Genomic DNA, 23957 nt, shown 5'->3' with positions numbered 1-23957 from the left:
GCCACAAAATATTTCTATATTTGAACTCTTTGAACGACCATTTTGTAACTTGGTAGAGTATGTCAGGGGAGTTTTACTGTCTGATTGTCCTACTGATTGCAAAAAATATTTAAGAAGCTGTCATATAAAAAGAATATGAAATATGTATCAAGAGCACAATGATCACAATATACAGAGTTAAAATCCTTCCATTAATGCTCAAAAGAAAAGGTAAAATAACTTCCATCTGTGTTATGTTTAGTGATAGCTTGGGTGTGATAAAACTGAAGTCGTATTGTTATAATTGTTGGCTTGGTCTAGTGATAGTCTTGGCCTAGTAAAAGAACAGTCATAGTGCTATCATTGTTTGGCTTGGTCTACTATTTAAACTAAGGAACACAATAAGTTATCCTAAAACTTTATTTTATGTTAATGATTTTGGCTCTGTGCAATAATTAAGCGCCATACAATATTTTTGGACAGGAGGTGACCTACCAAAAATATTTTTGAACAAACTCTGGTCATTTTTTCATTCCTTGAACAGTTTACCAACCAAAATCTCATGATGTATTTGTTATTTAATGCTGAATTAAGGACTGCTGTTTTGGATTATTTATCTATTCGTTTTATGCATTCATTCTGAAGCTATGTCCAATAATTTTCTCCATGTGAAGCAATTATATAGAGATTTCTGTTTTTGTTACTTGCCAGGGTCTATTTGGTGAATCTGAAAAAGTCAAGTGGCGTGGAACATGGGTTGTTAAAACAGTGATTAGAAGACAAATTTATGATGATCGTGTTACAATGTTTGTTAGATTATACTTTCTCTTTCCTGTTTTCTCAGTTTGATGTATTTGTTTGAGTTAATGTTAAAGAAATATAATGCTAGATGCTGATAACTTTTTCTGTGAGCATGATGTAGGATATTGTCTGCAAAAGAAAATACTCTCTTAAGGGAGCTTCGACATCCCAATATTTTGCAGTTCCTTGGTTCAATTGTGCATGGGGAAGAGATGATCCTGATTACAGAGCATTTGTCAAAAGTAGGTTTTATTATGAATCTATTGTGTGGTCCTTTCCATAACCTTATTTATGGAATTGATTAATGATATATCCTATTTGTGGAAGCTTAATATTAGTTTAAGTTTAGATCATTATTGTGTGCATTGTTTGTATGGTCAAATTATAAAATTTAACATAGAAAATTCTATAATTTGGTTTAGAGTTGGTTTAAAATATTTACCATATGATGATGCTTGGCAGTTAGAAATTCCATTGGCAAGGATAAAGCTGAACAGAATTTGCATTGTTGCCAAATAGTTGGGATCAGGCCCAACGGATTATTCTCTAGCTCTACTGCTTGTATAAACTAGTATCAAATTAAATTAGGCTACCCAATTTTTAACCTGTTCCTTAAGAGTGTTATTTGTACAAAGTAGGCTTAGTTTTTAGATTTGCGAGCTTCAAGAACAAGGAAATATGAGAAGACCAATTGTGCTATCTGTTTGTTAGATAACAATATTCTTGCCTATATTTTGCTTAATCCTTGTAGCTGCTCACATACTGTGTTTTATTTTATCTGAATGGTTGTTGGATAAAGTTAGAAGCACAAAGTGGCTGCAGGGAAGCTCTTGGATTTAGGAGGTTCAAAGGTTTAGAATTCATGGTCCTATTTGTTTGGGGGCTTGTTAAATAACAATATCTTGCCTATATTTGCATTATCCTTGTAGCTGCTCGCATAATGTGTTTTATTTTTTCTGCATGGTTGTTGGATAATGTTAAGAAGCATGAGGTGAGGGCAGGGAAGCTCTTGGCTTTTAGAGGTTCAAAGGTTTAGAATTCATAGTCCTGAAAACAAAATAACAATTTTCTGTGTTTTTTTTTATTTCCTCAATGAAGGTTTTTATCAGAAACATCTTATATAAACCTAATATATTAATAGAGGGAATAGCAAGAAAGCAGTTACTTAAGAATGGTAGTTAATATTTTTAAAAAGTTACATTGTTGCATGCATTGCTCATACATAGACCTGACCTTGTTCGTTTTTGTACATTTCCTTTCAAAGTTAACCAAAAAAACAAAACATAAAATTTAAATTGCTGAATGTTAGTAGAACTTTGTTGATTCATTGCCTAAAAGTTTAAACTTTCAGGACAAGTAGTTGTCTTACATGGTGTAGAGCTTTGGTACTTGGAAATTTGAGTTTAAACCTTTCTTCTTTTTCGATCACATTTTTTAACCTCTGTGTGGGAGGAGATAATACATGAGGCAGGGTATTAAGAGTTGGCATACTTGATTCCTTGATTTGTTGCATATTTAACAATAGACAAGAATGAATGAATAGACAATGATATAAATAGTATCCCAACACTACAATGATATAAATAGTATCCCAACACCACTGACTGCCAATTTTTCTTGGTTAAAAGATTGATTCTCATTGTGGAACTTCTAAATATGATAGAGAAACCAAACATCAATTTCCATAATTAATTTAGGGAAATCATTTTTCTTGGAAGAAAAAACTTTTATACTTGTTCAATACACAGATTAATATGTAGCAAATTCTGGTTATGAATGTATATTTCTCACATACTTCTTCTCAATTTTTTGTAGGGGAACTTGAAAACTATTTTGGAAAAGAAAAACCGTCTTGACCTAGCAACTTCTGTGCGCTACGCACTTGATATTGCTAGGTAATACGCTTTCACTGGATTTTACTCATTTTGTTGATAAAGGAAAGTGGCTAGAAAGTATAGTTCATGACTCTTGGATTCAAATAATTGGCTTTTACATTGTTAATTGTTTGTATCATTAACACTTTCGAATTTAACATGGTCCAAGAGATATCTCAATGTTTGTTCACTTAGGTTATGTAAAAAAATATATTTCCATGTTCATTAGTTTCAACTCTCTTCACATTCATCTAAAGGTGAAAATACTCTAAAATCCTATATAAATTGCAGACCTTTTGATTTAGGATTCATATTATGTATCAGAAATTGGAGAATTACCTTTAGTGTTCTTCCCATCCTGATGTTGGATGGTTGTCTACAATCCAATAGGTGGGTTAGGACTACACTAGTTTATGTTTAAGGAAAGGACCAAGGAACTAAAATTATGGCAGCAGTGAAAAGGAATTAAAAATGAGAAAAGAAAAAGATGAAGAAAACATGGGAAACCTTGGAGTCTCACCTATAAGAAAAATAATGGAGTGTCACCATCAGAAATTGCTAAATATGCATTAAAATAGGTATTATTCATCATCCTTCAATGTCTTAGTTATATGAAATAGTCTTATTTATAGAGTTTAGAAAACCTAAAAGACTTAATAAAGCTATAGAAAAGGAAACTTAATCTATAGAAACTTATTAGAACTCCTAATTCTTTCATAAAACTCCTAAATCTTCCAAATAATGAAATAAATGAAAAATAGAAACCTCCTTTTTTAGAAGTAGAAACTTAGAACTTATAGAAACTTCCTTAACAAGAGTTCCTAATAAAAAAGTTTTTAAATTTAAAAAGGACTCAAATAAAAACCATAGAAAAAAGTGACTTTTAGAAAGTAGAAGCCTTAGAAGTATAAAAGCTTCTGTTAAGGAGAAATTTCCAATAACAAAACTTCCTAAATTCCAAATGAGACTTGAATAACCAACTACTTAATAGATCTTGGAAACTCAACTCATCACACCTCCCTTTGTGTTTGTGAAGTCATAAAATATTGAGATGAACAAGTATATTGGCCCATGGAAACATTGGAAATATTCTAAAAGAAATCATGGCAATTACTATTTGATATGGAAATTTGAAATAGAACTTCATGAATTGTCAACTGCATGCAATAATGCAACATTTAGAATTGAAATATTATTAAAAGAATATGCCTGATAAGTGTAATCTTTAAGGTGAAAATTGTGTGACCAGTATACATAATTTACATCTTAATAATAATCATATGGTTGAATTCTAAAGTGATATGAGATTCCACTTCTACTACAATTGTTCTTGCATTGAAAATAAGACCAGAAACATTACTTATTTGTAGCCCAATGCAAAATTAAAATAATTAGATTTTATCCTGATCATAGTTCTGATTCAACACTCAAAAATTTTTATTACATAAAGCATCTAGTAAACTAAAATCATTAATCTATTTCTACTACTATTACCATTACTAAGTTCTTAGTCATTAGTATTCCATTTTTTAAAAAAATTTGTGAAATATTGTAAACAACCATTTGCTTTTCATATTTCAATAATTAAAAGGAAAAATTAAAAATAAAATACTAAACTGATACAAAATAAACATACAGCTATACTTTTTTCTCTTAGAAGTAAATTCCTCTGGTAAGCAATACAATGATACCAAGATATCTTAATGAATTTGTACCAAATGAGGGGTTGTAAGAAGAAGTTAGAGGTTCATTTTTTAAGAGTGAATTTATTTTAAAAAGTTTTTATCATAATATGAAAAGGAATCCAAGAATATATTGAACTGATTAAAATGATTTTTTCCATGAAAATGGTTTTTTCTTAATTCTTTCTAATTAAATTCATTTTATTGTTATCTTTATTAGGGGAATGAGGATTATGTTAGATAATTGAGTTGAATGAGAGTTAGAGAAGAAAGAAATAAAACAAATGAAGCCAAATAAGTAGAAAAATAGTTAACTATCTCAAAGTATTGCAACATTCCAAAATTTTCTGACATTAGAAAAAATTACAGATTTAGAAATATGACTGAAGTAACTCTTCACACTGGCTTTTAATTTGCTTGCTTAAAAGCATCATCATTTTTTTCTAAGCATTTCTTTTCTTATTAGATGTTGATAAAATGTTCCATTTGATGTCTAAACAAATTGGCAGGGGTATGAATTATCTTCATGAGCATAAGCCCTCGCCCATAGTCCACAACCATTTGGATCTTGAGTAAGTCTATTCTTGTAGATTCATATTTTCACTTAGTATTTAGCGTGTATTATCTTCTCTATTTTTTTTGTTTATGAAATTCATTTGAATATTGCTTGGTTATCCAATCTTTACAGCTTTAAGAAAGAAGCATGTCTTTCTTTTTTTTTAATTTTTTTTTTCTAACTTGCTAAGCATCTTTCTACTATCATGCTATGTAGTTTTCACAAAATGGAAATGGGCAAGTACTTTCTTGTAAAATTGATTCTTGATTGCAGTTCTAACTACATATTTGGTAAAAAATAAAATAAACATTTTCCTTGTGATAAGGAGCATTTTGTCTATTCTCCTATATTTAAATAGAAGGGTTTCCTACTTCCATGAGATGAGCATCTCTTTCTCTATTCTTTTTCTTTTTTCCTTAAATCGCATTTGCACTAATAAGAATTGAAATTGGAGGGCAAAATAGTAACCACATGGTTTAGGATTAGAGAAGTTAATTAAAATTCAAAAACCCAGTGACCAACAATAAGGTTGCTTACCTTCACACACCTTCCTTATCATCTTTCTTATGACATCCTAACCATAGGAATGCATTACCCATGCTACCTGTTGGGTTTTAGAAACAAAATACAATTGTTTGATATGGGATGACTAAAATCTCTTTAAATATTTCTTGATTGAAAACAACAATTCATTTAAAAAGAATAACAGGTAAGTTGAAACTAAAAACTTGTGATTTTAAAAGAGAAAAGGAAAAAAAGAAGCGGTCTTGGTTTTTGTCTTATCAACTTTTCTATACCTTCTAACTATTTATATTATTGAGTTTTAAAAAGAGAAGATTATAGTAATACCCCAAATATAATATGGAAAATAATAGTCTAGCATAACAATAATAAACACTAAAAAGGGATAATAAGGGAGAGTTACTCTTCAAGAATAAAGCATAGAACCAATACTCTAAATGGACAACATCCAAAAATGGCCTAACAAAAATACTAGGAAGTTACACTCAAGAAGGCTTGAAATCCTTTGCAAAAGCTCTTAACTATGAGTTGTCGTACTTAGCCAACTGATTCGCTCTACGGTTATATAAATGAGAATCTAAGTGTAAGAGTAGCCTAGACCTATAAACAAAAATTTTTCTCAACTAAACATCCAATTTCCAAGGTCTTCGGTTCTCTTATAAGACCTAAGAGATAATTGTGATTAAGTCTCCTTCCACAAAGATATTACTAAAACCCAAAAAACTTGCTTGAAGCACGTGTAACAAGGTTAGAATCTCTTCCTTTATGGGGAGCCATACTCCATGGGCTTGAAGAGAACTCTATACCTAAAGGAACTACCAATCTCGATTTATGTCAAGTTTCTGACAAGCAACCATCAAAATTGAATTTCAGAAAACCAAATGGAAGGGGTTTCCATGCTAGCACACCTTCTCAACTCTTTAGGAAGCACGAAAAAAAAATGATTTTGATCTAATGTTAACCAAGAAAAGGAAAAGTAATGACTTATAATAAGTGTTGCCACTTGCCACTCGCCAAACCTTGCTTCTAGTGTTTCCTCCAAAATAACTCAAAAAAGTAACGAATATCACACTATAGCATAATTCCAACCATAATTTCAAAAAGCCAAAGGTCATCTTAAAGCATTTTATCCAAATGAGGTAAACATAAGCCTCAAGGCAGAATGGAGCATAACCTCAACTTATAATAAATAAATAAATATATATATATATATATATCTATATATCTATCTATATATATATATATATATATATATATATAACTTTTAAAAAAGCTAATAAAATCAAATAAAGTAACTAATAAGGAAACCATAAAATTCACAATAAAAAAATAATTGCTTATCATTTTTAATGCTTTTTAATTTAGTTCTTTTTTCTCTCGTCTAAAGTCTAACTCTCTTTCTCATGGCTTCATCATTTTCATTAGTAGGATCCTACAAGGAATTGTTATCATAACAAATTGTTTTATCGTCTTCCCCATCCATGTGAATGTCCACCCATTATACATAAGTTAAGCCACTACAACAATCAACAACCTCTCTCGCTCTCTCTCTCCCTCTTCTTTTACTTTAAGCATTGAATAGAAGTTAGCTAAGCCCCCTTTTCTTGTAAAAGGTTTAACCTTACTCCAAACATATAAAATATATCCAAAAACCCACAATGAGAAACATCTAGAAAAACTCATTTAATATTGAGTTTTAAGTCATGAAATACACACCTAAAGCCCATAAAGCCCCAAAACCCATTAAAACTTGTTAAGGCTAAGTCCAAATGAACTTGATATACATTGTTGACTCATTAAAGCTAAGATGAGGTTGATATATATATTATTGATACTTTATCTAACAACTTAAGTTTTTAGGAAATCAATAGCTTAACATGGTAGTGGATCCTTGTTTAGCAAGAGGTGATGAGTTTAAACCTTACCATATGTTTATTTCCCCTAGTTTAACCTATAAGGCAAGGTGTTAGGATTCCCCATGTTTATTTCCCCAAATTTAGCCCATAAGGTTGGATGTAAAGGTAAGCTCAAATGAACTTGATATATAAATTACAAGCTTTAAAGCCTAAATGAACTTGATATACATTGTTAACGCACCATCTAACAACTTAAGCTTTTAGAAAAATTGGTAACCTAATAAAACCTATCGAATATGTGAGGCTTAAGCCTCAATTGTATGAAGGTTATAGCCTCAAGTTTTTAAGCCTCAATGGGTGAGGCTTCAGTCCCAATTATCCTATTTTGAGGCAATAACTTCAATTATCCTATTAGGCTATAATCTCATGGGTATTTCACAGTTTGCCTTAAGGCATAAGCCTTCGTAACCTTTTAAAAAACTGACCTTAATGAAGTTGGATAATGAAAAAATAGATGATTGATTGTTTCCCTACAACCTAGTACATAGAACACAATACTCATATGAGAGCTTTAAAAGGCCTTCTCAAAGGAGAATAACTTTTTAAAGGGCTAATAACCACACTTTACCATTGACAAGTAAGGCACATATCATGGAGCAAAGAAGACAAGAGCAAAGAGTGATTTTCAATGTTCTAGTTGGATAAGTTAAAACAAAAGTTGACGTTTCAAAATAAAGAAAATGGAAATATTTTGGAATAAAAAGATGGGAGATCTCTAGATTTCAAAACTAAATGGATTGGAAAATTAGATTCAAAGTGGTTTGTCTTCCCCAATATAGGCCTTTCAAGAAATGAATCCCTAAACTATCCTTACCAAAGAATCAAATATATGAAGCAAAAATAGAGAAACCCACACAATGGCTTTCCATATGCAATTGTGCAACCACATAACAAAATGTTAGCATCCTATTCATTAGAGTATAGAACATATATGCTTTTGGTAACCCTATTCCATATTGCACCTTTTTCCCTACAAAACCTCTACAATTACTTTCCTAAAATAGCTTTGTTCCTCTCAAAAACCTTCTCAATACTTAGACTCCTTTAGGCCATGTTTGGTTGGCCGAATATAGCATGTGATAGGATAAGAGAGGGGATATTATATTCTATCCCATGTTTGGTTGATAATGGGATATGATAAGTTATCCCATCATTTATCATATCTTATGTTCAACCAAACATGGGATAAGATAAATTATGGGATATATTATCTACCCTTTTTTTTTATTCTTTTCACATGGGATATGTTAATCCCATGGTAAGATATGGGATATACATATCTCATGTATCAAAAATTTATTTTTTATTGATTTTTTATTTTTTAATATATTCATTTTATAAAATAAATTTTTTTATTATAAATTAAATTTATGATTAAAAAAGAAAAACTAAAAAAATATTTATAAAATAATATTAATATATGATATATAAATTATTTTTATATATTAAATAACATAATATACAAAAAATTTATTTGTAAAGTTCAAATATTTTAATCATGAATATTGTTAAACAAAACAAAATTTTCATTTTTTAAATAGAAAATATTTAAATGTGATATAATTTTTATTTTAAACATTGAAAATAATATATATTTTATATTATTTTTTATTTATTTCACAAATTAAATATAAATATAAAATAATATACAAATCTCATTGGATATGCTACTTTAAAATATCATGTCTATAGAATATGTACATCCAAGGATATCATATCCCATTGGAAATCATATCCTAGGATATTCATATCTTATTCAATGGGATATGATATCCTAGAATATACATATCCTATCCTATTATATCCCGTCAATCAAACATAACCTTAATACTTTAGCCTAACCTCTTGACTCTAACCTATGAGATGATCTTTTTTCTCTCCTCCATACTCGATCATAAGATTCCCATTGGATTTTGTAAATCCTAGAACTGAGTTTGGCTAGGATCTAAAAGTTGAAATTAGGTTCCAAAAATATGGAGCTTTGGGATTCCCATAAAAAATAAGTCCTCGATAAAAGGACCAATTAGAAGTCCTACAACCTAAAAAGGAGGTTATCACATGGTGATGGTCATGGTTGAAATTAATATCAAAAAATCTTTTTCAAAATATAATTGTATGTTTTTTCAAAATTAATTTTAAACACCAATTTCTCTCCTAATTGTAAATTTCATCCATTAACACATTAGCACATAGACATTATAATAGTCTAAGTGCTCTAGATTTAAGCACAAGTACCATGTACCATTTCTATGCAAAAAGCATTAATGTAAGTTATTTTTAGATATGAGAAGCCTTTAAGAAAAAGTTAAAGAAAAATCTCCCAAAAAAGTGTTTCTAACATGATGATCAAGGAGAGTCCCAAACAAAAGCTTGAGTTCTACATTAAGCAAGCTAACATGCACTCTAAATAAAGAAGTTGATTATGTCTTCCTCCCTTTTGTGGCTAGTATGGGAGATTGTTGGACCTTGAGTTGAATAATCCAAGTCAATCTAGTTTATTTTAGGGTTGGACATTTGTTCCACAAACAAAAAAAAGAAAAGGAAATTGTTTATTTTGAAGGATAAAGAGAATAGAATGTAATAAAAGAAAAAGGGTTTTCTTTAAGCTTTACGGGTTTTTCTTGACCATCATTACACAAATTGTATGAGAATTCTCCAAGCTTTACAAAATGATATTTTTAGTGAGACTACTCTAATTTTTTAAGGCTGTAAGCCTATAGAAGTACTTGGTTTTAATTTTTATTTTGATCACATCCCAAGCCTTTAGGTAAACTAAATGCTTATGAATACTCTTGTAATTCATTTTTGATATAGTGGATTGCTTAGATTTGTTTGATGAGAATGGTCCAATTTTTTAGGGTTTAAGCTTATAGAAGGAATGAAGGACCTGGTTTTACTTTTATTTGTATTACCACAACCTTTTGGATAAAATAAAAGTTTTAGAGTGAAATTCTTAGGTTTTTCTTGTAATTTTTTTCTTCATATTGTAGGGTTTGTTTCGTGATTATTCTCTTCATATTGTAGGGTTCTCCTTGTAAATCTTATTGTGCTTCATGCATTTTATATGCCTCTTTGATATATTTATTGCTTTTTCTTTGTTAAGATTGGTTAAAAAGTTCATTATGTTGGTTCATTTTTAAAGTGTTTGTAGTGCTATTTAAATACTATGTTGCTAATAGTTAAGGTTGTCCTTTAACCTCATTATAAGTGTATGTCAGCAATTCTATCCCAAAAGTGTCTATAGTTAAGTAAAAATTTGGTTAAGCTCATAAAGTCAATTTAGCTCAAGCCAAGAAGAATATATTGCAGCTTGCACACTTTGAAAAGTTTGTAAGCAGCTCATCCTAGCAATCTTTAAGACATATGAATGATGCAAAAACCAATTCATGTTTTGCAGAAAAAAGAGAATAAATTTTTAATACTTCAAAAATAGTTTTCAAACAATAATTAGTTACCAATTCATGTTTTATGGAAAAATGGAAACAAATTTCTCAAAGATAGTCCTTAGGTGTAAAATTTTTAGTTCTTGCAAAATAGGATCTTAGAGAACCATTAATTGTTTGTCAATCAATCTAGGTAGTCAATTGTTGTTCCCTTTATCTTGTTGCTTCCATCAATTGAATAAATTGGTTATCATTTTGAATTAATCAAAAAGCTATTTCAGGCAAATTGTTACAAGTCCTTGTGTGGTTACAACTTTGCCACATTTTAGTCTCAACTTCTCAAAATTTTTTAGAAGCCATAAAGAAAGAGTTGTATCAAACCAAAAACCTAATTCTTTGTTCGATAACTTGAAATCTAATTCAAACCTTAGAAAGTCTTATTCTCAAAATTTTAGTCTTAAGGAAGTCTTTTGAAAACCATAGAGCCCTAGAAAATCCTTTTCCTACTTCATATTTGGGTGTTTGCTCATGAGGAGTGTGTTCCAATGGATCTCCAGTTCATGAAAGCATCTTGCTAGAGAAGAAAAAGTGCCACATTCATGGTGCTACATGTAAGTCTGTTCATGAGAGTAGTGGACTTTCATGAAGATATAGAATTCTAGTTTATGGATTCAGACCGGATGCATCATGGATATATTGGTGTTACTATACTTTGTGTCTTGTATAGTAGATTGCTTTCAAGCAGTTAGGTCTGTGGTTTTCCTCCTCTAGAATTCTCATGTAAAAATTTGTGCCCTTTCTCCACTTAATTTATGCCTTTCATTTTTGTTGTTTTAATCTTGTTTAATTAAACTTCAAGATGCTTCCACATCCACTTCCTTGAATAGGCAATTAATTTAGGGTAATTTGGTTCTATCAAACTTGGGATTAATTCATATAATAATTTTAAATTAAACCTATTCACTCTGTGACAATGTTGTTTCCAGAAGGGTATTTCATGAATTTCTATTTATCCCACCAACATTTCATGCCACTAAGCATTGATGTTGATCTCCAATAATTACAAAACCTATATGGGAATTACAAACACATCACAATTACAGAACTTATAATCATGACAGATGGCTGGTTGTAGAGGGGTAGACAGATTAAAAATACAACTAATACCTAAAAATGAGTAAAAAAACTAATCACTATCTTTTTCTGTTTTGTATTTATTGTAAGACAAGTCATCACTCTTCTGTATTTATTTCTTTTCTGTACAAATTCCTTAACCTACAAAGGAAACCTGTTAGAAAGTAAATGGATCTATTAAGACTCATATTCTAGTTAATACTTTCCTTAGAAATGACATGTTGATTGTATTCATAGACTATCATATTCATGAAGCAATATAGATTTACAAATTATGTTTTGAACTTTATATTTATACTACTAACTCTAACTTGCCTGAAAGTATTTCAGAGTGGATCAAGAAATTAAACATAATCTTTGATAATCATTCAATAAATAGTAAATGGCTAAAACATGATATATCATTAAAAAAGAACAATAGCATGAAAGCAAAGGTATCGTGTTCTAAGTTTTTATTAGAGTGCCGATGCACTTCTCAAGAATGCCTCTTATTTGCTGCATGTAAATCTTTGAGGAAGAAAAGATAGTTCTGAAATAATTCCACTGAAAATTGTTGTGGAAGAATGTAATTAGGAAAGATTATAACTATATATTTTTGTAATTAAGGAGAAGATTAGGACAATCTTGTAATCAAAGGGATTTGATATAATGAGGTTAGGAAATTTTCTATTTTTTGTGATAGAAATACTTGTATAAACATGTGGGTTTGTACAGATTGAAATTAAGGAAGAAATTTATTCTTTTACCTTCTAATTCTTCTTTAGATTTTACATGGTATCAAAGGCTTAGGCTTGCAAATATAGGAAGAGAAGATTTTTTCGACCTTCATTGTCGAGTTGGAGGTCATAGTCGAACTTCATTGTCGACCTTAAGGATTTGCCTCTTGTTTGCATTGTGCCATTGTTGCAAACAAAGCCTCAAAAAAAAAAAAAAAACATCGCAAACTCATCGCCAAATAGAAATCGCACCATCGTTATTGTTGTTGTCTTTATTAAAGATGACGATCCTTGCATGTGATGTCTCCGCCTCACATTGAATCTCTTTCTCACCATTGCTGCAAGCAAAGATTTTTTCCTTCTACATGTGCTATCTCTCGTTCTCACTACTGGTGCAAATGTACACGAAAAGCAACAAATAACTACAAGCATTCCTTGCACTATAGATATTGTCGGAAATCAAGGATGTCAAACCTCGAAAATACTTTTGTGACCACCAAGAGAGTCGAACCTCCAACACCACTGCTATGACCACCACTATCCCACATCGACACTAGTGGGAGCTTTAACACAGTTCTAAGCCCTACGGGTAGTCTTTAGTGAGTTATTTGACCTAAGAGCTCTTTTATATTTCTAACAAAAGAAAAAATGTTAAAGGTATCAGAAACTACCACTATCACCTCTCAATCTGAAGGAATGATAGCCAATTACAATGAAAGGCAACAAAAGGATAATGGACGAGCACACTTGTCTTCTGTTCAACCAGTTGAAGAAAGATCCCTGGAACAAGGCGGATTCAATCAGGAGGAGATTGAAAAACTGAGAACTTTGTTAGGAACTCTTGAGAAACCTTCAGGTACCCACTTACTAGTACTTTTAAGTAAGTTTCCTATTCCCATTGGATTAAAAGTCTTGAATGAAACTTTTGCCAATTCATGGGTTATAGATTCAGGTGCCACAGATCATATGACTCATTCACACCAATTTAACGACTATAACCCTTGTCCAAGCTAGGAAAATAGTCATAGCTAATGGTTCATTAACTACTGTCACAGGTGTAGGAGATATCTAAATTAGTTTTACACTCACACTTAGAAATGTGCTTCATGTTCCAAAGTTGTTTACTAATCTTGTCTATATAAAAAAGCTTACACAAGATTTGGGTAGCAATGCGATTTTTTACCTTACTCACTGTGTATTTCACGACCAAGATTTGGGGAAGATGATTGGACTTGCTAAGGAACAAAACAGGCTATACTACCTTAAGACACCAAGCAAATCATCTATATCTTTTCTTTCTGAGCACCACCATAAAGGAAAAATCTAGCTTCATCATCGCAGGCTTGGACATCCATTATTTAAAGCTATTAAGATCTTGTTTCTTTCTTTGTGTAAGAAATTAAATGTTGAGAGTTTTCACTGTGAGGTATGTGAACTAGCCAAACACAAGTGTTCAACCTTTTCAATCATTAATAAAAGAAGTTCAGAGCCTTTTCATCTAATCCATAGTGATATGTGTGGTCCTTCCCTTGTCTTTAATATATCTGAGGCACACTAGTTTGTGTCTTTAATCGATGATTGTACTAAGGTCTCTTGGATCTTCTTATACACAAATCTGATGAGAGTTTTACTCTCCCAAATTTCCATAACATGATAAAAACCCATTTTGGTGTCACTATCAAGAGATTTCGATCTGAAAACACCAAAGATTATTTCAATCAAGTTCTAACTCCATGTTTTTAGCATGAAGGTATGATTCATGAGTCATCATGTGTAAACACTCCATAGCAAAATGGAGTTTCTAAAAGGAAAAATGATCACCTCCTTAATTCAACATGGGATTTTTTGTTCCTAGAACATGTGCCTAAATCTTATTAGGGGGAAGTTGTTCTAACCGCCACACATTCCATAAACCAATTACCTTCTAGAATCTTAGGTTTTAAAATTACCATCAAAATACTCTCATCGTTTTATCCCTCTGTGAGAACCACAAATTATCTTATTCATAAGATATTTGAATGTGTTTCCTTTGAGCATGCTCATAGTCAAAACATGGGAAAATTGGATCCAAGAGTAATCAAATGTCTTTTTGTAAGATATGTTTCAACTCAAAAGGGATATAAGTGCTACCATCCACCATCTGAAAAAAAAAAATTCTTAGCTAAAGTTACTTTCAACGAAAGTGAATCTTATTTTCCCGCTCTTATCCTCAAAGGGAGAATCCCATCAAGGAAGAAAACGATCAGGTTTCTGTTTCATCAATCCCTTTCTCATTGACACCTCCCCCTCCAAAGTGTCTAGTCCAGTTTCTATGCCCTCCTTCCTTGAACCCAATTCATCCATTAAACCTACTCTTGAGGATCGAATGACTGGCAAAATGTACTCAAGGAAGAAAGTTGTAGTCCTTAGACTTATACAAGTCTAAGATTCTGAACCAAACCAAATTTTGGAAATGAGGTAAGGGTCTCTTATCCTCCCTTACAAACTGAGTAACAACTTTAGTCTGATAAACCCATAAATTAGAATCTCCCTATTGTCACCAAGAAAGGAACGAGGGAATGCACTAAACGTCTGTTGTATCCACTTTCTTGTTGTGTCATTCGAAAAGTTGTCTCTGTGCTATAAGATTTTTTTGACAAGTTTGAACAATATTCATATTTCTACCACTCCATGCAAGGCTTTATCTAACAAAAATTGGAAACAAGCCATGAATGCAGAAATGGAGGCCTTGGAAAAGAATAAAACTTGGGAGTTGATAGATTTGCTTATAGGATAAAAGCTAGTGAGATGCAAGTGGGTTTATACTGTTAAGTATAAAGCAGATGGATCATTGGAAAGGTACAAGGCGAAATTGGTGGCTAAAAGATATACTCAGACATATGGTGTGGATTATTTAGAGACATTTACCCCAGTTGCCAAGATGAACACAATCAAAATTTTGTTATCCTTGATAGCAAATTATAAGTGGGATTTACAACAGTTCAACATCAAAAATGAATTTCTGAATGGAGACCTGGAAAAAGAAATTTATATGGAAGTCCCTCCTAAATTTAGAAGTGGCCTAGCTACTAAAAAGGTGTGTAAACTGAAGAGGTCTTTATACGGGTTGAAACAGTCTCCAAGGGTGTAGTTTAGAAGATTTGTCAAAGTAATGAAAAACATGGGATAGAGACAAAGTCGTGGAGACCATATGTTCTTCACCAAGCATTCAAATTTAGGGGGAGTTATAGCTCTTCTGGTGTGTAGAAGACATCATCATGACGGGAAATGATGAAAATGAGAGATAAATTTTAAGGCAATGTTTAACTAATGAATTTGAAATTAAAGAGTTAGGAAGATTGAAATACTTTCTTGGAATCGAGGTTGCACATTCTAAGCAGGGAACTTTTATTTCTTAGCAGAAATATGTGACGAACCTTCTAAAGGAAACAAGGAAGTTGGCATGCAAGCTTGCAAGCACACCAATAAATCCTAATCATAAGCTTGGAGAGGCTAAGGAAGGTGCTACTATAAATAGAGAGATGTCTTGTAGGGAGACTCATTTATCCCTCTCACACAAGATTACATATAGCATATGTTGTGAGTGTTATTAGCCAATTCATGCACAATCCAAAAGAGGTTCATCTAGAAGCTGCTAACAAAATGCTACAATATCTTAACGGGTCTCTAGGAAAGAGCATCCTTTTTAAACAAAACTCGAGGCTAGTACTTAAAGTATACACAACGCAGATTATGTTGGATCTGTGGTTGATAGAAGATCAACCACCGGTATTGCACCTTACTTGGTGGGAATTTGGTGAGATGGAGAAGTAAAAAATAAAGTTTAGTGGCTAGATCTAGTGCAAAAGCGAAATTTCGCACAATGGCTCATGAAGTTTGTGAACTACTATGGTTGAAGATTATTTTGGAAGATTTGAAGATTAAATGGGATAGTTCAATGAGACTTTACTGCGATAACAAATCTGCAATCAATATTGCACATAAACCAATGCGACATGATTGAACGAAGCACATAGAGAGAGATAGACATTTTATTAAAGAGAAACTAGATAGTGGATTGATTTGTACTCCTTATGTATCTATTGACCGCCAACTTGCAGATATACTCACCAAAGGTTTAAGCGGTTGAGTGTTTCAAGAAAGTATATCCAAGTTAGGAAGGCAAAACATCTATTCACCAGCTTGAGAGGGAGTGTGAAAAAATGTAATTAGGAAAGATTATAGTTGTATATTTTTGTAATTAAAAAGAGAATTAGGACAATCCCGTCATCAAGGGATTTGATATAATTAAGTTAGGAAAGTTTCTATTTTTGTGCTAGGAATACTTGTTTAAATATGTGGGTCTATATATATTGAAATTAAGGAAGAAATCTGTTTTTGTACCTTCCAGTTCTTCTTCAAATTCTACAATTGCTAATCAAAATCATTTTGACATTATAAATCGCATAATTTCAATTTATTAGGGGATTTTTATGACTCCCAAAATTCTTTTATTTGCATTATTTCAATTGGTCCACAAAATAATATACTAAACCAGTAAAATGCCTTCATAGGAAATCCAATAAAGATTGAAATGAGTACCTTTGAATCATTTCCATCTGATCAATTAACAGTTATAAATTGAGGTACAATTATTCAAAGGTGGGATAAAGTGAGCCGTAATCTACAAAAGAACCTTTGAAGAATAATCACATAAAAGGATTTTTCTGTTGTATTATACAGTGTTTTACAAGTAAGAGAAAAATATCAAGCCCATGGATTTAGGATTAGTGTGGATGGTGCTTTTAACATTTTGAATGGGTAAGCATTTCACAGCATTGGGGGAAACTGAAAATTGTGTGGAAATCCACTAAATTTGAAGTGAAACTTGAAGAAAAAAAATTAAAAGAAATGGTGCATGCTTAAAAATTTAAATGCTTCAAAAGAATAATAGTATGGAGTAAGTCTAAAGCATGTGGAATACCCATTAAGTTTGAGGCTTATCCAAAATATTTCAACTGGAACCTAAATACAATTAGAAATATTTATGGGTCAATTTTTTGAACTTTCAGGATACATCCAAGTTATAAATTTTATGCACCTTCATTGTATTTTGAATCGCTCAAAAGCATTTCTATTGAGAGAAATTATAATTGATAATGTCAATGTCCCAAAGTTATGGGAACTATTAGAACCTTGTTCACATGGGAAGATTGCATATATTTAACAGAAATGACATAACAGGTTAACTGATTATTTGACTAGGATTTGTAGTTAAAGAAACTTAATGGAACTGCTTTTGTAGAAACTTAAGTAGTGAGAAAAACAGACAATGTATGAAGGCCATTGATGTTTGCAGGCCTAATTATGCATATGCTAGTTAGAGATGATCAAAATTGCCTAGTTCAAAGTCAGTAAGTTTAATATTGATGCAGTTGAGTTCAACATCCTTGCTATATGTCCTCGTATAACCAGGTTATGTATCAGTTTAATTATAGTATTGGCTGTGCATGGTATAGTATTCATTACCAATGCAAGTTTTGAAAATTTTGACAACACACTATGTTAGGATTATTATGGATAGACTAAAAATGTATCTTACGTAATATGGTAGTAATGTGTACTTGATAAACCTCCACACCATTAGTCTATGATACATAAACCTGTGATTAGATGACATGATTGCATCAAATAATCATTGCCCTAGCCCTGTTTTAACTGTTTTTCAACAAAAGATTCTATTCTGCAACTACTCTCTCAGAGTCTGAAAATTCAAATTTTGTCCTGGTTTCCAAGCTTTCTAATATTTTTTCACTAATTCCATTAATGTTCCTTTTTCTTCTCTTTCTGCCCTTTCAAGGTTGTCAGCAACCTTGTATATATGACGTGGAGATCTTTCTCATATGTATTGTTTAAAATATTCTGCATATTTGTATGCTGATCCAGACTATAAATTGTGCTTTCACATGATAAAAAACATTACCATTTAAAACTGACAGATCATTTGTCTAGAAATTTGGTCCAAGATGAAGGATCTATTGTTTCATCAATAAATAGTGTTTATAGAGACATGTTGATTTTGGGAAATATGCACAAAAACAAAATAAAGACTTAAATTTTGTGCCACCACGCAGCTGATGCTATTTTTTTTTTTTTTAAGATATAAAGGTAAAAAATTAAAAAACTAAGCACCAACAACTTTTTCGTTGTCTTCAGATAAATGAAAGAACAAGCAAAACTTATCCAAGATATCATGTATCAAAATCCATCGATAGTGAAGATTCTAATAGTCCTTGCTTTCTAATCATTTTTACTATGGTATGAAGAAATTAGGTTTACTTATTAACTATTTGGTAATCACAATCTCTAAGCCTTGATCATCAGTTATAGAGGATGAAGTTTCAAGGCTTCTTTTGCATTTTTCATGGAAAAAAGACACTAATATTAGCTTTAGTCTTTTTACTCCAGGTTCTAGTACTTCTTTATAGTCAATAACTCAAATCTTTTTCCAGAAGTATCATCTAAAATAGTTTGAATATCAAAGCAGTTATATCATCTCATGCTCAGGCATATTGAACACTGTACATAAAAACACAGTTTTTAAGCAATTGACCAATCATTATCTGGAAAAGTTGCTGAAGCCTCATACATTGTACAATATTTTTTAAATAGAATTGGAGTTTTTAAAATGTGTTATTAGCAACATATAAAATTAGCTGATTCTGTTTCATAGCATTTAGGGACCCTATCTGTTTATATGGGATTAATCTTAGGAGTCCAAGAATTGCCTTCATTTACCATTTTTTAGTATCATATTCAACAATCTTTGATTGTCTCCACTATGGTTTCTATTTAGGAGTAGAGTTTTATACATTCTAACTTAGGTGAAAAAGGAGTAATTTGATTTCCATGAGAAGTCTGCACACCTGAAATTTTCCTGTTATTTCATTTTTCCTTTGTTATTGCTTGATTATCATTCAAAAACAAACTTCATCCATATGTTACACAGTGATAACGATGGTGTTCTCTAAGCATTTTGCTCATCTGGTCTAGAAACTTGTTACAAGATGAAGGTGGCCACTTGAAGATTGGTGATTATTGGGTTCAAATGTTGTATGAAAGACAAAATTGTCAAGATAGTTGTAAGTTTAACAATAACTCACCCTGTTATTGAGTTTGTATTTTTGGAATTGTTATTTTCTCTAATGAATCTCTTTTCTTTCACAGGCCAAAGCATTAGTGGTTCTGGTATCATTAGCAATCCATCAAATGGCACCATGAAAGATATCTATGCGTTTGGATTCATATTTCATCAGGTGATTAAATGTGTAACCTCACATTATATGGATTGCCTGCCTTATTTCAAGATTCATTATTTCATATAATCCCCCTTACCCACAATGGGGAGATTTTATCTCTATTTGACAAGTATAGGTGCATGTATGAATTGCGTAGTTATATTAACCTTTATGCAAGATCAACTATGAAATTATTTGTCAGTCTATTGACCATTTGTAGTTGACAACTTTGAAGTCTTACAACCTCTTTTGTGGTAGTGTTGGTAATGGGTTGTATCAGGTAGGATTTATGTCTTATCAAGGTAAGAATATTATAAAATTTATTCATCTATAAGTCATCTAATAACTAGGATCCTTTTTACATGAGTGCATCCTGTTTCTTAAACTGTTAAAACAACACAGTCTGATGCTCCATTTAATAAATAGGTTGAGTTGGATAATGTCTAGTTGTTGTGTTCAAAGTAACCCACATAATCAATTAACTTATATATCAACCAAACATAACTGTTCTAAACACATCTCTGACCCATTTAACCTATTAACTTACATATCAGCCTAACATGATTATAACCCATTTGGCACAATGGTGACCAATTTAACAATTTTTTTTTTTAAAAAAAGTGTACATTTACAAGGTCATTTCATTTTGTAAACCAAGTTTATAAAAAATTTCATATTCAGATGCTTTTAAACCAAATCATCGTATGAGGAACATTTAAGCATGGAATTGAACCAGTTGGGATCATTGTTTATGATTGATTCATGATTGAATATACTTGGTTCTAGCCTCTTGGATTCAGGAGAAACTGGGATATTGTCCAGGGGTATTCTGGCCACTATGTATATTTGCAGTTTTAGCATCAAAACTATTAGCTGTTTGATAATGGTTTTTATCAATTTGTATTCTTGTTTTTGATCTAGTTTGGTTTTATTTAGTGAAAAGATATTTCTCTATTTTATCAGAAGCTCTTTAATTTGTGTAAGAGTAACTAAACCTTATGGAAAGTCTTGTTTCCATATAAGGGAGGGTCAAAAATGATATTATCAGCTCTGTTTTCTATATTTGAGTCTAATTTAGAGCTTGGCAAGCATTTTTCCAGATGAAGTTTCTACTTTTTGGGTGAAGAGGGATTTGGTGACCATCTTATTATGAATAATCATAGAAGCAATTTAAGAAGTCGTCTAATAGGAATTCTCTGCTTATTTTCTAAACTGTCAAATATGTGTTTCTTTTTTAGGTGAGACTCTTAGAAGTCTTACTGTAATTTTAAGGTTTATATTCTATTCCTTCTTAATTTTCTTATTTTATTTGTCTGTATTCTACATAACTAGATGCGGCTAGAACTCCCTGACCCCAATTTAGTCTCTAAAACTCTTGCCTTGGGTCATAAAACCTATGCCTTCCTTATTATCATGGCATTGGAAACACTAAATTTCCCTTGTGTCCAGAACATAAAGCATGATTTTCCCCTTGGTTCCAGAACAAAAACAACATGAAAGCATAGACTTCCTAATAGTTTTTCCATATCCCTATGTCCACCTTCCCATCCAAAAACCTAAAAAATAAAGCCATAGCCACAAATATTTTCATTGCAAACAGCCACTTTGAGGGCTACTTTATATCACTCTATTAAGATTTCTCTTTAAAATTCTTGTATATAAAACATGGGGTTGAGAAAATGACACCATAATTTGATTAAATTGGGTGTTTGAATGTAAGAATATTAAAATACAATCTATAATGGCATGGTACAATCTATAATGGGAAAAATAGAAGCTATGTTGGAGAGCCACTTTGGTTTTTATAGCCAGTCTAGTCAAGTAGTCACTTCTAAGTGAAACTCATGTCAGCCAGCCTCTTCCCTAACCTTTCCAGAATTAGCTCTTCACCACAAGTACATATCCAATTGCGAGAAGAGCCTCAATTTTTTCGTGTGGATACAAATGCCAAGTTGGAAGTGGGAGATATTCATGTGTTTGGGAAAGAATAATGGTGTAGAATATCCAATCATTGATTTTATTACAGTGAACCTCAATATGGTGGTCTGCACACATGATCCCAATTACTGGTAAAGTTTTGTTACTATTCTTTCAAAATCATGAGCTAAGTCTCCCCCTTAACTTGAACACCTTTTTACCCACTGATATAGACAACACTTAACAATGCCCATTGTAGAGAAAGGTTTCACGTTGCTCGAACGTTACTGCTGTTGCTGTTACATTCACGCAGGCACAAATAAACACACACACACACCTATCACATTATCTCTTATGATTTTTTGAGCACCTCTTAATATTTAAATACAAATTGTACCACAGATGTTAGAAGGAAGTCTTATGAATAACAATAAGAGCCCTGACAATATGCATCTCAAATCTGGAGAATTTGAACCCAAGTTTTACATAAGTCGCTGCCCTAAGAGAATTCAAGAGTAAGGATTCTTTTTTAATCTCATATTTTTTTTCTCTATCTTTCTGTGATATGTTTCTTTATAAATTATCCGTTTAATTAAATCAGGATGCTTGAAATACTGCCATTGCTCTCATTAATATAAACACAGATGGCATTTTTTTTTGCAATGAGACCCCTAGATTTAATGGCCTTAAAATTATGATCTAGTTGACTAGCCTCCTTTTATATGGTGATGAAACTAGTAATTCTGCAATTTACATTTCTATACAGTGCACATTAGTTTTTTTGTAATAATTTTAAGCAGCACTAAAGGTAGATAAAATGATTTTAAGCAGCATTAGAGGTAGATAAGGACTAGTTGCATGTGGTGTCACATTTACCTGCTTAGGTACTGAACTTGTAAGTTCAGGTACAGTTACCTGTTTATGTACTATTGAAGTTCTCAAGATTTCCAGAGTCTCTTAGAATGAAGAATTTGCTACTGAAAGTAAGAAAGTATTTAAGATTACCATGAGGACTATTTTTGGTTCCTGTTCTAAAATAAACCCTGTCAGAGGTGGTGCAAATAGTGTGTTAACTGCATCAGCCTAAAAGTATGCAGTAGAATTTGGCAATTATTGAATTCTCTCCCCCTGTCACCACAGATATAAAAAATGGAGGAACACTTTTTCCATCTCAAATGCTTTGGCACTAAAGTTTTCAAAGGCATTGGACTTCTCCCCAAGGAAAGAAGCAGAAGAAAACCTAAAATAGTCATTTGTTATGTCAAATAGATTCTTTTCTTGTAAGCTTTCAATCCTTATGCCTTTAAATTTCACACAAATCAATCCTTAGGTTTTTTATAAGATGATAACTTTCTAGTGGTTAGATCTAATCTGCTTTCCCAGATGATATAGACCACATATGGGGCCACTGGTTTTAGGAATCCCTAACACCAATTCCTTTTTTACCAACTTAGTTAAATCCCTTATGATAATGTGGCCTAGCCTTTGACATCTTGAGCCTATTGAGTCTAAGGTTGCCTTGTTGAACATAAAGAGGGCGTTAGGATGAATGGTATAGCAACTATCTGAGGTACAAATGTTAATCATCATGAATCTTCCCACCCTATCATTGACTTACACTTGTCTTGAGAAAATTGTACTGTGAATTTTACTATCACAAACATCATTAAGCCTTTAGCAGTCTAGGTGCACAAATGGTTCCTCATCCTAAAACACATAACATACTACCATTTTTAAAAGGAATCATTACATCTCCGAAATCTTCAAGGGAGTTGAACAGTGACTTACCTCCTGTTATGTGCCTTGAACATCCTGTAAGTATACTAATTCTTTGACGAGTTTGCAAATAAAGGTAATGCGGACAACCAAGTATTTGTTTAACTCAGAATTTTCTTGTCCTGGGGGAAGACCTGGGCATGAAAATAGCTCTTTAGGGTTGCAAAATAACAATCCTTTAAGGCTCTGGAGGCTTGAACCAATCTCACTTCTAGTTGGAGTTTTACATACTCAATTAGTTCCTTTACCTAGTTGGGTTGCAAAAAGCTTTGTAGAATAAATGGGTATATCAGATAAAGGAAGAACATGATGCTAGCAAGAGGTACAAAGCAAGACTTGTAGTAAAAGGCTTTCAGCAAAAGAAAGGCATTGATTACATAGCGATTTTCTCCCTAGTAGTCAAATTGATCACTATCAGAACAGT

The 23957-nt window shown here is 31.8% G+C and overlaps 1 protein-coding gene across 3 annotated transcripts in view; it reads left to right on the top strand.

Annotated features, from left to right (window-relative positions):
* LOC100852545 (integrin-linked protein kinase 1) overlaps window positions 1-23957 on the top strand; it is a 76693-nt gene that overhangs the window by 48683 nt on the left and 4053 nt on the right. For all 3 annotated transcript variants that reach the window (XM_010662071.3, XM_010662072.3, XM_010662073.3), the window contains exons 5-11: window positions 691-785; window positions 902-1022; window positions 2596-2675; window positions 4846-4908; window positions 19596-19684; window positions 19770-19858; window positions 22160-22272. In XM_010662071.3, coding sequence (XP_010660373.1) covers window positions 691-785; window positions 902-1022; window positions 2596-2675; window positions 4846-4908; window positions 19596-19684; window positions 19770-19858; window positions 22160-22272 — 650 coding nt within the window. The remainder of the gene's footprint in view (window positions 1-690; window positions 786-901; window positions 1023-2595; window positions 2676-4845; window positions 4909-19595; window positions 19685-19769; window positions 19859-22159; window positions 22273-23957) is intronic.

The sequence above is a fragment of the Vitis vinifera genome, chromosome 14 (assembly GCF_030704535.1).
Source record: "Vitis vinifera cultivar Pinot Noir 40024 chromosome 14, ASM3070453v1".
Lineage (NCBI taxonomy): Eukaryota > Viridiplantae > Streptophyta > Magnoliopsida > Vitales > Vitaceae > Vitis > Vitis vinifera.
This window is presented reverse-complemented; position numbering and strand designations above follow the sequence as displayed.